Source organism: Diospyros lotus, chromosome 6, assembly GCF_014633365.1.
Source record: "Diospyros lotus cultivar Yz01 chromosome 6, ASM1463336v1, whole genome shotgun sequence".
Classification (NCBI taxonomy): Eukaryota; Viridiplantae; Streptophyta; class Magnoliopsida; order Ericales; family Ebenaceae; genus Diospyros; species Diospyros lotus.
This window is the reverse complement of record NC_068343.1, coordinates 6,004,743-6,018,355: the sequence shown is the minus strand read 5'-3', so window position 1 is coordinate 6,018,355 and position 13,613 is coordinate 6,004,743. Positions and strand designations below refer to the sequence as shown.

The window sequence follows — 13,613 nt, the reverse complement described above, 5'->3', positions numbered from 1 at the left end:
CCAACTTAGATTTGCTCAAATTTGGTAGATCCATCAACTCAGACTGCCTAGATCCATCTAAACCTAACTAGTAAGATTAGATCTGATTCATTCAGACCAAATTCGACAAATCCATATCTATCTCGCCCAAACTTATGGTCTAGATTTGTTATCCTGGTCTATTTTCTATTGAGTATTCTTTATTGATCTTTTGACACTGTTTCGATTTATTTGATATTGATAATGACAACTTTGAATATAATATTTTATTGTTGGACTATAATATTATATTTTTATTATGAGAGGTGAAGATATGAACAATTTTAACACAAATAGATTTAAATGATGCATTGTTGAGATTTGTTAAAATGCCACAATCTTAGAGTATTGAAGAAAAATAACATAAGAATTGTAAAGTCTTATATCAGATATATATGCTTTTATCAAATCAAATTTTGCAGAATATTTTAAAAGAAAAAACTACTGTTGTACTATGGTTGAAACTAAAACATATGTTTATGACTAAAATATTGACTAGTAAGTTGCATAAAAAAGCAAAGATTATATTATCATCAAATGACAAAAGATATGTACGTTGAAATTTATTTAATAATTTTTAAAGAATTCATTTATTATTTGGAAATAATGTAGATCAAATATGTTGAAGAATATTTGGATTTAATTTTGTTATGTTGTGTGTCGGTCTTATATTCAACTTTTAAAGATCTTATATTCTATAATCGTGACACTCTCATCTTAAAAAAAGTTTATAATAATTTGTTCTCAAAATAAAAAAATTGATAAGTAGCTATTAGATAATTTAGAAATTCAAAGAGATGTTCTTTGATTAGAGGGAGAAGACGTGAGAGAAAGTCTTAACGGCAAAGGAAAAGATGGATCAAAGTTTAAGAATAAAGACAAAATTAATAAACACTTATTGGGCAATTAAAACTTAAGTTTCAAACATTTTTCATATTTGTATATGTAAAAAGGGGAAGACAACTATGCTGACTTTCAGAACCTCGATAATGAGGTATATTTATTTAATTTAATATTAATTTATTAAATGTTAATTTAATGTAATTCGGCGGCTCATTTCATATAAATCATAAAAATATATTATCTTTTTATATTTGTATATCTTTTATTTTCAATATAAAATTAACTTTTTAAAATTTGGTTTTAATTGTTTTTTGATTAAGTAATTTAATTGTAATTGTTACCCATTACCTTTTGATTCATGCAAAATATGAAAACACTACAATCAAAAAAGGGATTGGCACTTTAAGAGAAATATAAAGACAAATAATATCAAGAATGTTTGTCTTGTAATATGTGATTCAAAATTACATGCTAATTGTTGCATTTCATATGTATTTTATGTGAATGTCATTTGACTTTAATTTTACTTTCATTTACTTGTCATTTCATTGTTATTTGACTATCTCTTTATTAGCCGTTGATTCCATCTTTAAGATCTGATCATGTGGCTTACAGTCTCTCTCTGTCTTGATATATAAGGCTGCTATCAGAAATGAAATGTCACTTTTACACTTTCTATAATCGAGAAACCTTAAATTGGTGTTTTGAGAGGAGACACAATCTGTGAATCCTCCGATCTATAAGAACCTATGATGTATTGCTCTATCTTCGATATTAATTGCTTTGTCATGGCAGGTAAGATCAAGAGGCAGTGTGAGTATGGTGTTTGCTCAGTGTTGATACATTTTTGTACTTGTTTTCTAGTTTCTATCTTCTTGATGCAATACTGTAAGTGTTTCGTTATTTGTTGAATCAATGTAATCGATTTGTAATATCTGATTTAGTGAATTGACTAGAGACGTAAACCTTTGTCGTTATTATGATCTATTTACGAATCTGATCACATATATCGTGTATATTATTGGTGTTGTGATCTTAGTGCGATTATTTCATTTTTTGTTTGATTTCGTGGCTTAGCTCTTAGTTACGTCTTTGGCTAGTTAAATCAGTCGTGGCATTAACAGTTTGAGATTTGATAAAATGAGATAAACATCTTTTAACATATAAAAAATAATAGACTTCTCTTCTAAATTATAAATCGTGCATTATTTTTCCTTTATTGTGAATAAATGATGATTAATTTTGAGGACTAATACCTAAAATATCCTTCTTTATTCTTTCTTTTTTTCTTATAATTTATATAAAAATAATAATAAAAAAGTGATGGCACTAGTTGATAGTGCCATCACTTTTAAACTTAAACAGTGCCATCACTTTTAAGCTTAAAAATAATAGTGCCAACGAAGAAGCCTATTTAAGATTCTCTGTCAACTCTCTCTAGTAAAGTTAAAAGAGTCTAGTAAAAAAAAAAAGAAAAATATATATAAAAAGAAACAAACAAAAATTTAAAATTGTCAAAAAAAAAAAACGATGGATCAATTATTAAGGGCCACGTGAAAAACTCGACGCCACGTGAAAATTTCAATTCTTAAGGTCTGAGCTTTGATGACCGATCAATCAGTTTTTCTAAGAAATATGTTTTTTAATCAATGAGCATATTTAATTCTTTTTAATAAAACTAAAAATAACTCAAGGAAAAGAAAAGGACAGAAAATCAAACACATGAACCACGCGGGAATCTGATGGCAACATTTACGATGAGTGGGACACATCACCTCAAGGGAGGGGCCACTCCAACATCGTGCAACCATTGGATTCAAATTTAAGTGTGGTGATTATATCTCTAATTAAAAATTTATTTTTAATTAAAATATAAATTAATATTTTTTTTATATATTTTTATGAGTATTAGTTCTATAAATAAATACACAATATCTTACATCATTATAGTAATATTTTTTTTCTATATTTTTTCTTAATTTAATTTTTTATGTAAATCTTTTTTATTCTTTTATATATTTGATAATTTCATAAGATTTCAATTTTTTATTGGGAGAAGCCAATTTCGTGTCTCATGTGTCATAAGTGGTATAGCAATGGCATCATAACTCATAACTCAAGAGCGATAAATTGAGTATTTGAGAAATTTATTTTTTTTTAAAATAAAATATAAAAATAATGAAATATAATTAAAATAAATGTAAAAGGGATACAATAATTTATAATAATTCAATTAAATGGTCTACATCCACTTCCTTAGCTCTTTACTAAGAATTTCAAGCAATCTACTAAATCTCTTACCACACCCAATAGACTTTCTAGTAATCTTGATAGGAATTACAACCTTATATTTCACAAATAGGCTCTCTAGCTCGTAAGTTAAGAAAATGAAGAATGATATAAAAGATAGAAGATCTAAGAGAAATGGATGTAGACCATTTAACTGAATTATTGTTATAAATCGTATAGCAATAGCACCATAACACAAAAGGGAGGTGAATTAGATGTTTAAGAAATTTAAAACTTTTTGCGAGATTTTGAAAACAAAATATAAAAGCAATGAAATGCAATCAAAATAAATGCAAGAGGAACATAACGATTTATTCCCTTAACTCCTCATTAAGGATTTGAAGTAATTCACTAAACCTCTTATCACACTCAATAGACCCTCTAACATCCTTATTAGGAATTACAATTTCCTACTTCACAAATAAGTTTTCTAGCTCACAAATTAGGAAATACAAAAATTTTATAAACAATGTAGGTCATCTAGCAATAAAACCTAAGAAAATAGAAAATAATATAAAAGAGATAAGATCTAAGAGTAAACACTCTTAGTTACAAAAGTTCTCAAAACAAACGCTATATTTGAACAAAATAATACAAATGATAATCAAACCCTTTTGAGAAAAAAATGTAGAACAAATGAGAATATAAAAAATTGAGCACTTGAAAACTTGTAATAAATTTTCTGGAATGCTTGAATGAACCTTATCTCTTTATTTTATAGAATTTTATGAGAGCTTTTAAAAAATTAGCAGCTAGGCAAAAATTTATATATATATATATATAGCCACAAACAATCAGTAGTAAGGTCGCAAATGAGTTGAGCGACTCGGTGCTCGTCTTCTCAAAAGTTCGTTCGTTAAAATAAGTAAATTGAGTTTGAACTTGACTTTAAAGTTTGAATTTGTTCGTTAAAATAAGCAAGTTGAGTTTGAGCTTATATTTAAAGTTCAAGTTCGGTCGTTAAGATATATATTTATTATATCTTATTTTTTAATTCTAACTCTTTATTATTAATTAGTTTTATTATAATAAATGTATTATAAAAAAAGATATATTTAATGGTTATTAACCATATATATAGATCACAAAAATTAATTGATCAATAAAAATAATTAAGTCAATCAAATTGTATATTATATCCATCATATATATACATGTTTCTTTTTGAATTAAATTTTATGTTAAGCACCTTAATATGATGTTATAATTATTGTTCTTGAATAACCAAAAATTACTCGATTAAGTGGTACTTTAGTAGAGTAAAAAATTAAAAATTATTCGATAAAATATGAGTTTTTATACTTGAATTATTAATCGACTAAATAAAAACTATAATCGAGTAAAGTCATAATTTTTTCAAATATCAAAAAGATTTATTCAAACTCATGTCGATTGAGTACATATCTCGTTCGAGTAATACTAACTTATTTGACTAATGATATATTAAATTTTAAAAAATTAATTATTACAAACAATATTAAATGTATATTTTAAATATTTTATCTACAAACAAAATATATAAATTGACATAACACTTAAAAATTTATAATAATTTTATTTAAAATTAATAATAATTCATAATAGTTATACTAAAAATTAATAATAATTCAAGACTAGTATTAATCGTGTAATATTACATTAATATATATATAAATAATGATATTATAAAAAAATAATTATTTAAAAGATATGAAAATTTTAGTGAGTAATATACAGATTAAATAATTTTATATTTTATATATTATAAATTGTAAAACACACCCCATAAGTACTTACCGTTCTAGATCCCTAATTTGTGCTTCCAGTTGACTGGCTGACTGCGTATTGAAGAGGGAAGAACGAAGAAGACCCACAGCGGCACAACCTCTCCACCGGCGCCGAAGCCTCTCGCTTCCTCCTTCTCTCGCCGCTGGCTTAAGAGAAGAAGATCGCCGCCTCTCACTGCCTCAGCCTCTCGTCGCCGGCTTCAGAGAAGAAGAGAGCCGCCGCCTCTCGCCGTCGCCCTCTCCGCCGTCTCTCACGGCCGCCCTCTTCACCGCCTCTCGCCGCTGCCCTTTCTGAAGCTTGCCGCTGCAGGGCCGTCGCCTACCACCGCCGCCCGCGGCACATCCGTTCCCTCTCTGCCGCCGCCGTACAGGTTTGATATTTGTTGATTATTAGGTTTTTTAAACAAACATTCGAGCCTATTTGTTGATTATCAGGTTGATTATTAGGTTTTTTTAAACAAAAATTCGAGCTCCAGCCTGAGCTCAGCGAAGCTCGGCTCGGCTCGATTGCAACCCTGATTCAGCTGCTTCCTCAGACTATGTAAGCTAGCCATCCTTCGTACTAACTACGATTCTCGCCAAACAACCTTAATTTTTACAGGCTAGAATTTCGTGGAAAGACTTCACAGGTTGTATACAATTACAATGTCTGAGAGGACATTTCTAATTCTCTTCTTCGCCATCGGTATTCTAAGTCTCTCGGGCTTCACCATATCTACTGAAGATCCCCCTCCAAATATCACTTCATACACTCCTCAACTCCAGTTCGCCTGTAAGCCACCATACAACTCGTACCAATTTTGCAACACCTCTCTTGCAGTGGCAGCCAGAGCCACATCTCTCATCTCCCTCCTTGCCCTCCCTGAGAAGATCGGACTGCTCATCGAAAACGCCGCCAGCGTGCCAAGACTCGGCATACCGGCCTATCAGTGGTGGTCGGAGTCTCTGCATGGAGTTGGCGGCAGTGGCCCCGGAGTCAGCTTCAACGGCATAATTCCAGCCGCCACCAGCTTCCCTCAAGTCATCGTCACCGGAGCTTCTTTCAACAGGAGTCTCTGGTACAAGATCGCTTCGGCCATTGGGGTTGAGGGCAGAGCCTTCTTCAATGTTGGGCAGGCTGGTTTGACATTTTGGGCGCCCAATGTTAACATATTCAGAGACCCCAGATGGGGGAGAGGTCAAGAGACGACGGGAGAAGATCCGCTGGTTGCGGCGGCTTATGCCATCGAGTTTGTGAAGGGATTTCAAGGGGAGGATCGGAGACGTGGCCGTACAAGTGGTGGTGAGAGGAGAGAGCTGCAGCAGCGGGCAGGAGAAGGGAGGAGCGACGACATTGGGCTGATGGCGTCTGCATGTTGCAAGCACTACACTGCTTACGATTTGGAGAAGTGGGGGATTTACGACAGATACAACTTTGATGCCATGGTAATAAATTAACTTCTCCCTCTCTCTCTGTACGTCTTGCTCGCCTTCTTAAGTTTTTCTAGATTTCTTTGGCAGGAAATGCTATTTGGGCATTGACCCCCTCGTTTTGATAACTTGTAGATTTTCTGAATCTATTTCTATTTCTTTCAGACAAAATTTGACTAATATACATAATTACAAATGCTAATTTTGCATTTCTGAAATACTTTTACATTAAATTTATCAATACAATATATTCTATATGTTGGTTATGAAAATGTTTATTTTAAAGAATATATAAATTGAAACATAAAATATTTTATGTTAAAAAAAAAACAAGCAACAAAAAATTTGACGTCTGTACCTATGAGTGTGATTTCTGGTCAACATGGTGAAACTCTATATATAGTTTGGTCTCAAAATCAAAATAGATTTGCCAAAAGCCAAGTTTCATTTTCCACATTTTGATGTAAAATATTTTTTCTTAAAAATAACGTATCTTTTAACAATCTAATTAAATACCAAAAATAAGTAAAATATTTTATGTAGTAATATTTACAGAATGAATCTGATTTAAAAACAAATCCAATTGAGTTGATCCAAATTTATTATAATTATAAATGAATTTGTTGAATCTCATCAGCACGCGGGCACACACACACACACATATATAGTGCTATTACTTTAAAACAAATTAAAAGTCTGGTGTTAGCATTAAGTACAGTACATAACTTAAAATATTTTCAGTAAAAGCTGGGTTTTTGTTTTATAACTAACCCTTTAAATTTGTATTTAAAGTTTATGTGTATGTGCAGGTGACCATTCAAGACATGGAGGACACATATCAACCACCTTTTGAAAGTTGTGTGGAACAAGGTGGAGCAAGTTGTTTGATGTGCTCATATAATTCTGTCAATGGTGTGCCTACTTGTGCGCAAAAAAATTTCTTTCAAAAAGCTCGGGAAGAATGGGGTTTTAACGGGTGGGTGCCATTAATCTCACCCTTTCAATTTGCTTCAAGTACACAAGGAGAGGACTTTCAATGATAATATTAATCTCATATGATAAAACTGATCCTGGTCCTGATCCTGACACAACTACAGGTATATTACCTCCGACTGTGGAGCTGTCGCCTTCATATATGAACACCACCATTTCACCAAAACTCCCGAAGATGCAGTAGCGGTTGCTTTTAAAGCAGGTAGTTTTCAGAAAGTGGTTTTCTGTAATTTTCTAGACATTTAACAAATTTGTATTTCAATCATGCCCGTTTTGTCTACTTTGGCAGGACTGGACATGGAGTGTGGACCATATACGACTATGTTCGGTCCGCTTGCAGTAGAGCAGGGGAAATTGCAAGTAGAAGACATTGACAGAGCTCTTTTCAATTTGCTCTCTGTTCAGATTCGTTTGGGACTTTTTGATGGAAACCCCAAAAACATAAAGCACGGGAACCTAGGACCTTCCGATGTTTGTACTGCAGAGCACAGGGCGTTGGCACTGGAAGCAGCAAGGCAGGGCACCGTTCTCCTAAAGAATCACAATAACTTCTTGCCTCTGGATAGGAACAGAGTCTCTTCCCTGGCCATTATTGGCCCGATGGCAATGAGCCATGCATTGGGTGGCGACTATGCAGGTTTAGTTCTTCTCTCCACGTGCAGATTATGAAGCCTTAAAAAAGTTTGATTACCTATTAATCTTTTCGGATTCATTGAATTTATTTAGATGGGGTAACAATGGTATATTTATTTAATAGTTATAAATTACAGCATATGGTTTTAATTGTCTTCTGCATAATAACTGCATACGATGATGCTGCATCTTTTGCTTAAAAAACAAGCATTTTTGCACCCTTCAGGGATTTCTTTCTCTAATTATCTTTCTAGTTTGATCGGAGATACTGATTTTTTATTTATTTATTTATCACAGGACAACCTTGCAACCCAACGAGTGTTTTTGATGGATTTCAGTCCTATGCAAATAAAATATCATATGCAATTGGTTGCCTAGACGGTGTACCTTGCAAGACAAGAGCAGGATTCGCTGAGGCAGTTTCACTTGCTAGAGAAGCCGATATTGTTATTGTTGTTACTGGACTTGACACGTCTCAGGAAGCTGAAGAACTTGACCGTTACAGTCTCCTTATGCCAGGATACCAAAAGGACCTTGTTACGACAATTGCATCTGCGAGCAAAAGACCCTTGGTTTTACTTGTTACTGGTGGTGGACCAATTGACTTGGCATTTGCCGAGAAAGACTCACGAATTGCTAGTATTTTGTGGATTGGTTATCCTGGAGGAGAAGCTGGGGGAAACGCAGTTGCAGAGATTATTTTTGGAGATTTTAATCCAGGTTAGTGAAAATATAATTTGAATTCAATAGCAAAAATATTTAAATTTGTTAGAAAACGATACATGAACAACTCTCTAAAACAAAAAATCTTAAGACATAAAGCAGATGAATTTTACAATAAAGGTATTGGGCATGGTGAAATGGTTCTTGAAACCCTATCCCTAACCGTGAGAGAACAAAAAGCATAATTTTAATATTATTAAAAGTTATTTTGTTGTTCAAATTACTTTGACAAAAGTATTTTACATTTTGCAGTTGTTAATTTGAAAACAAAGTTAATGTTTTTCTTTCTTCTAACAAAATCATATAGGTGGAAGACTACCCATCACTTGGTATCCAGAATCGATCACTAAAATACCAATGACTGACATGAATATGCGACCTAATCTCTCTCGAAATTATCCTGGGAGAACTTATCGATTTTATACTGGAGAAAAGATATACGAATTTGGACACGGTTTAAGTTATACAAACTTCACGTACAAGCTATTGTCTGCACCAAACAAGTTGGGCATACTGCCGGGTTTTATCAAGGCTGCAGCACCAAGAAGGATTAAGGCACTACAACAAACAAATGGCGAGCTTGATTACATTTACGTTGATGAATTGGAATATTGTGATTCCTTGATATTTAATCTACAGGCTTCTGTGATGAATAGTGGCGACGTGGATGGAAGTCATGTTGTGATGTTGTTTTCTAGAGGGCCAAAATCTTCGGAAATGGAGGGTGCTCCAGAAAAACAGTTAATTTGGTTTGATCGTATTCACACCATAGCCCGTAGGTCCACTGAAATCAGCGTCACCATAAATCCTTGCGAACATTTTAGCTTTGCCGATGTGCATGGAAGAAGAACATTACCCCTCGGAAATTACACACTCATACTCTGGGATCTAGAGCTTACTATTTCAATTAATATATAACTGTAACATATATACCTTGTTCTGGATTAAGGTGAGACACCCTTTAAGCGGGCACTGTGGACGGCTGGTTTGCTTCTTGTCGTCCGTAATGGTAGTAAGCCGTTCAATTAATTCCCTTTTTGTTTGATGGGAATGTAATGTTCATCACTCTCATTTATTGGATTGGAAAAAGGTGTAGTTGGTATTCTTTTATTAGCTATAATCCGAACTTGCCAATATGTGTGTGTGGGGATGGCAAATTATTGTCTTTATAATACTAGATCGATCATCGAGATCTGTCTTGAATCAAGTACATGTAAGGGCGGAGTTTTAATCTCTCGAGAGAATTCGACAGTCAAGTCAATAGAAGAAGATACTCGAAATGAAAAGTTATTCAGTAATTAGATGTTCATACTTGTAGAAATTAATTTCTATTTATAGATGGCGTAAAGTTCACTTCAAAGAGATAAGATAACATTTGAAAGAGATGTTTGAGAGAATCTCAGTTGATTGGTGTCCCTCTTGTTCAAATCAAATCTAGGATGGAGATCTTGGAGATTCAGAGGACACGCGGTGCTTTTTGAGATAGAGATGTTGCAGTACCAAGTTGGTGGTCTCCAGGGGTAGTAGAGTAAATTTGCCCTTAGTAAAATATCTCCTCACCACTTGTCCCCCCAACTCCTTTAGCTGTGCGGGTGAGGAGCTTGGGCAGTTGAAGGAGTAGTCATCCAAGTTTTTCCTGCGCCAAATGATGATACTAGATTGATCATCGAGGTTTGTCTCGAACCAAGTACCTACAAGAGCGGGGCTTTAATCCCCCAGGAGAACTCTGACGATCAAGTCAATAGAAGAAAATACCCGAAATGAAAAATCACTCAGTAGTTAGATGCCCATACTTGTAGAAGTTGACATCTATTTATAGATAGCGTAAAACTTACTTCAAAGAGATAAGATAACATTTGAAAGAGGACGTTGGAGAGAATCTCGATTGACTGGGTTCTTCTCGTTTAAATCAAATTTGGGATGGAGATCCTGGAGATCCGGAGGACATATGGTGCTTCCTGAGATAGACACGTGGCAATATCAAGTTGGTGGTCTCCAGGAATAGTAGAGTAAATTTGCCCTTAGTAAAATATCTCCTCACCATCTGTCTCCCCCAACTCCTTGAGCTGTACGGGTGAAGAGCTCGGACAACTGAAGGAGTAGTCATCCAAGCTTTTCTTGCTCTCCTGCAAAAAAGAATTTTGTAAAAATGGGGTTGTAAGAAAAGAGTTATGTAAAAAATAGGGTTAGCTATCTCAAATATTGGGCTCGCTTCCCAACTCAATGTCACCTCACACTTCTTATGTCTCCCAAAAACTCTATAAAAGGGGATGGATATGGTCCCTTCCTTCTAAGCATTCTTGGAGTGAAGGCCTTTTTGGAATAGAGTAAGAGATAAGCGTAGGGATGGCAATTGCAATCGAAATTGTGGGGAATCAAACTGAAACCGAATCGGTTAACGCAGTTAAAAATCGTTTGACTGGGTAATGGTTTGGTTGGGGAAAAATCGAACACTGTTTCAATGGGTATGGTTTGCTTATGGTTTTCACTAAAACGGTTTTCACTAAAATGGAACTAAAACTCAAACTGAAACCGAACCGTTGTATGGGTAATCAAATCAAACCGAATCGAATATATAAATATATATTATATATTAGAGGGGCAACTGCGAAACCCAGCCCACTTGCTAACCCACCCTAGCCCAGCCTACTTGCAAACCCTTCTCTTCTCCTTCCTGCTCTTGCTCTCTCTCACCCTTGTTGCCTCCTCTCTATTGCTCGTCCGCTTGCGCTCGCCCTCGCTTTCTGCCTCTCTTTTGCAATCTTGCTCTCGCTTGCCCTCGCTGGCTCTTTCTTGCGCTTACTAGGGCTCGGCCCCTTTTGCTCGCTCTCTGCCTCTATTGTTCTCATTCACCCTCGCTTTCGGCCCCTCTTGCTTGCGCTTGCCCTTGCTCTCTGCCTCTCTCTTGCTCTCGCTTCACCCCCTCTTGCAAACAACAGCAAACCCTTCACCCTCTCTCCCTCTCCCCTTCTCTCTCGATCCATTCTGTTGCTCGCCCTCGTTCTTGCTCGTTGCTTATCTCGCCCTCCCTCGCCCTCTCTGTTATATAAATATAATTTTGAGAGCAATAATGGAAACATAAGAAGCATCGATCAGGCAAATCGGGAGTCGTGGACTTTCGTTTTTTGAGCATCACACTTGAATTGCCTTTTGCAATTTATCTCTGTACGCCGACAGCAAGGTCTCCCCCCTTCTCTCTTTCTCGACAACTCACAAATTAGGGTTTCTAACTTGATTTATTATTTTGGTTTAATTGATGCGCAAATGCTTAAATCTAACTTCTATTCTATATTTTTATGTAAATATGTAATGTTTAAGAATGTGTTTGTGTTTGTTGTTTCTTTCTTTACTCTTTTGTTTTTGTTCTTTTTCCCCTTACTACAATGAATTGGAAGATCGAACTCTTTGTTTCCTCCTTTCGTGCTTGCATCGATTTTTTTGATTAAATATTAATATATATTATGGGTGTGTTTGTGTTTGTCACTTAGATGTATAAATAAATTAAATTATTGTAATCTAGGAGGCACTGTCAATTTGAAGCCAAAAGCATGGGGTTAATGTTAGGATTTTCATCTAATAGTTAGATATATATTTGCATAATGTTATTGTTAATTACCACAACTGTGAAAGGCATAATGTAGTGCATGCAGATCAACAAGTTTTTACAAAATATGGCATGCTTGCAAAGTGGCAGCACACAACAATGTTTTGCAAGAGTTTGTTTTTATTTGTTAGTATGGATCAAACTAAAAAAATCATGGTTAAAATCGAAACCAAATAGTTTGGTTATGGTTTTTAATTTTTAAAATTAATGGGTTAATAGTTTGGTTTTGGTTTTAGTATTTTAAGTTTGATTTGGTTATGGTTTTAACAAAAATCGAAACCAAATCGAATCATTGCCAACCCTAGGTAAGAGGTCTTTTTTTTTTTTCCAGTGGTCTCGGCCTTGTTGGCCTCGGTCGAGGCCATGCACCCCAACCGTGCCTGGTTGAGGCTGAGCCATGCGTACTGGCTGAGACTGCGTGCCTTGGCCCCACTTCGTAGCCCCTGGGGGATTGGTTGACCTTTTTTTTTTTTTTTTTTTTCGAGATCCCTTGACCCCTACCTCTAATTGGTTTTTTTTGGTTGATCTTTATGTGTAGGTTTCTCACGGGGTACAAGAGACTCTAGGTGGCGTCTTCAAGTTCGATATGGGACAGACCATCTCCTTTCTAAGGGTTCTCTCGTGCATTTTTCCCTTTGCCTTTGGAATTCTTCTAATTAACTGGTATTCCATTGCCTCATTTCTCTTATTTTTTGCGATTTTTCGTTGTCTCTTCCCCATGTCTCGTTGTTTTAGTAAGTCGATCCCCATGACCTCTTTTAGTAACTCAGACGAGAATAGCTCGTACTCTTTTAGCTCCTCTAGCTCTTCCTTTTGTCAATTTGGTATGCCAATAGGAGATGCTAAGACCTCACGGCCCCATCTTGATGCCTTCTCTTTTGATAACGACATTGACATAGAGTTAGAGGTCGATCGTAGCAATCTCCCTGATAACCTAACCCATGCTTATTCTACCTTGTCAGAGGATGAGATTTCTAAATTCGTCCAAAAATATCATCTTCCCATCAAGGGCTTTTGGTACGCTGCACTCTCTAATCTTAGAGTCCATCAATCATCTCTTGGTTGTTTGGCTATTTATGAGGCTTCTCTTGAAGTTAGGTGCCGATTTTCTTTCAAAGATAACCTAGCTGAGATCTTTCGTCTTGTAGGATTATGTCTCTCTCAACTAGTACCCAATGGGTGGAAGGAGCTTAGTAGCCTTCGTTATACGTTGTCGGAGAAAATGTATCGTCTTTAAGGCGGAGCTCTTCTTAAAACTATTTCGCCTTGTATGTGTTGATAAGTCTGAGTTTCGCTATTCCTTCATAGCATACTTTGGTGGTAAGTTCCTTGTA

General features: G+C 35.1%; 1 protein-coding gene across 1 annotated transcript; it reads left to right on the top strand.

Moving 5' to 3' along the window:
- Positions 1-4,930: 4,930 nt before the first annotated feature.
- LOC127803617 (probable beta-D-xylosidase 6) lies at positions 4,931-9,795 on the top strand. Its single transcript, XM_052340005.1, has 7 exons — positions 4,931-5,287; positions 5,518-6,341; positions 7,136-7,302; positions 7,424-7,521; positions 7,609-7,956; positions 8,250-8,672; positions 8,983-9,795. Exons 2-7 carry the CDS (start codon positions 5,562-5,564, stop codon positions 9,591-9,593), a joined length of 2,427 nt encoding a protein of 808 aa, XP_052195965.1. The 5' UTR covers positions 4,931-5,287; positions 5,518-5,561; the 3' UTR covers positions 9,594-9,795.
- The last annotated feature ends 3,818 nt before the right edge of the window (positions 9,796-13,613 follow it).

Excerpts from the sequence above, each read along its gene's own strand:
- LOC127803617 (XM_052340005.1), top strand. The coding sequence starts at position 5,562 with ATGTCTGAGAGGACATTTCTAATTCTCTTCTTCGCCATCGGTATTCTA. Across the intron at positions 7,522-7,608 it reads AGCGGTTGCTTTTAAAGCAG|GACTGGACATGGAGTGTGGA; the intron begins GTAGTTTTCAGA and ends CTACTTTGGCAG. Across the intron at positions 7,957-8,249 it reads ATTGGGTGGCGACTATGCAG|GACAACCTTGCAACCCAACG; the intron begins GTTTAGTTCTTC and ends TATTTATCACAG.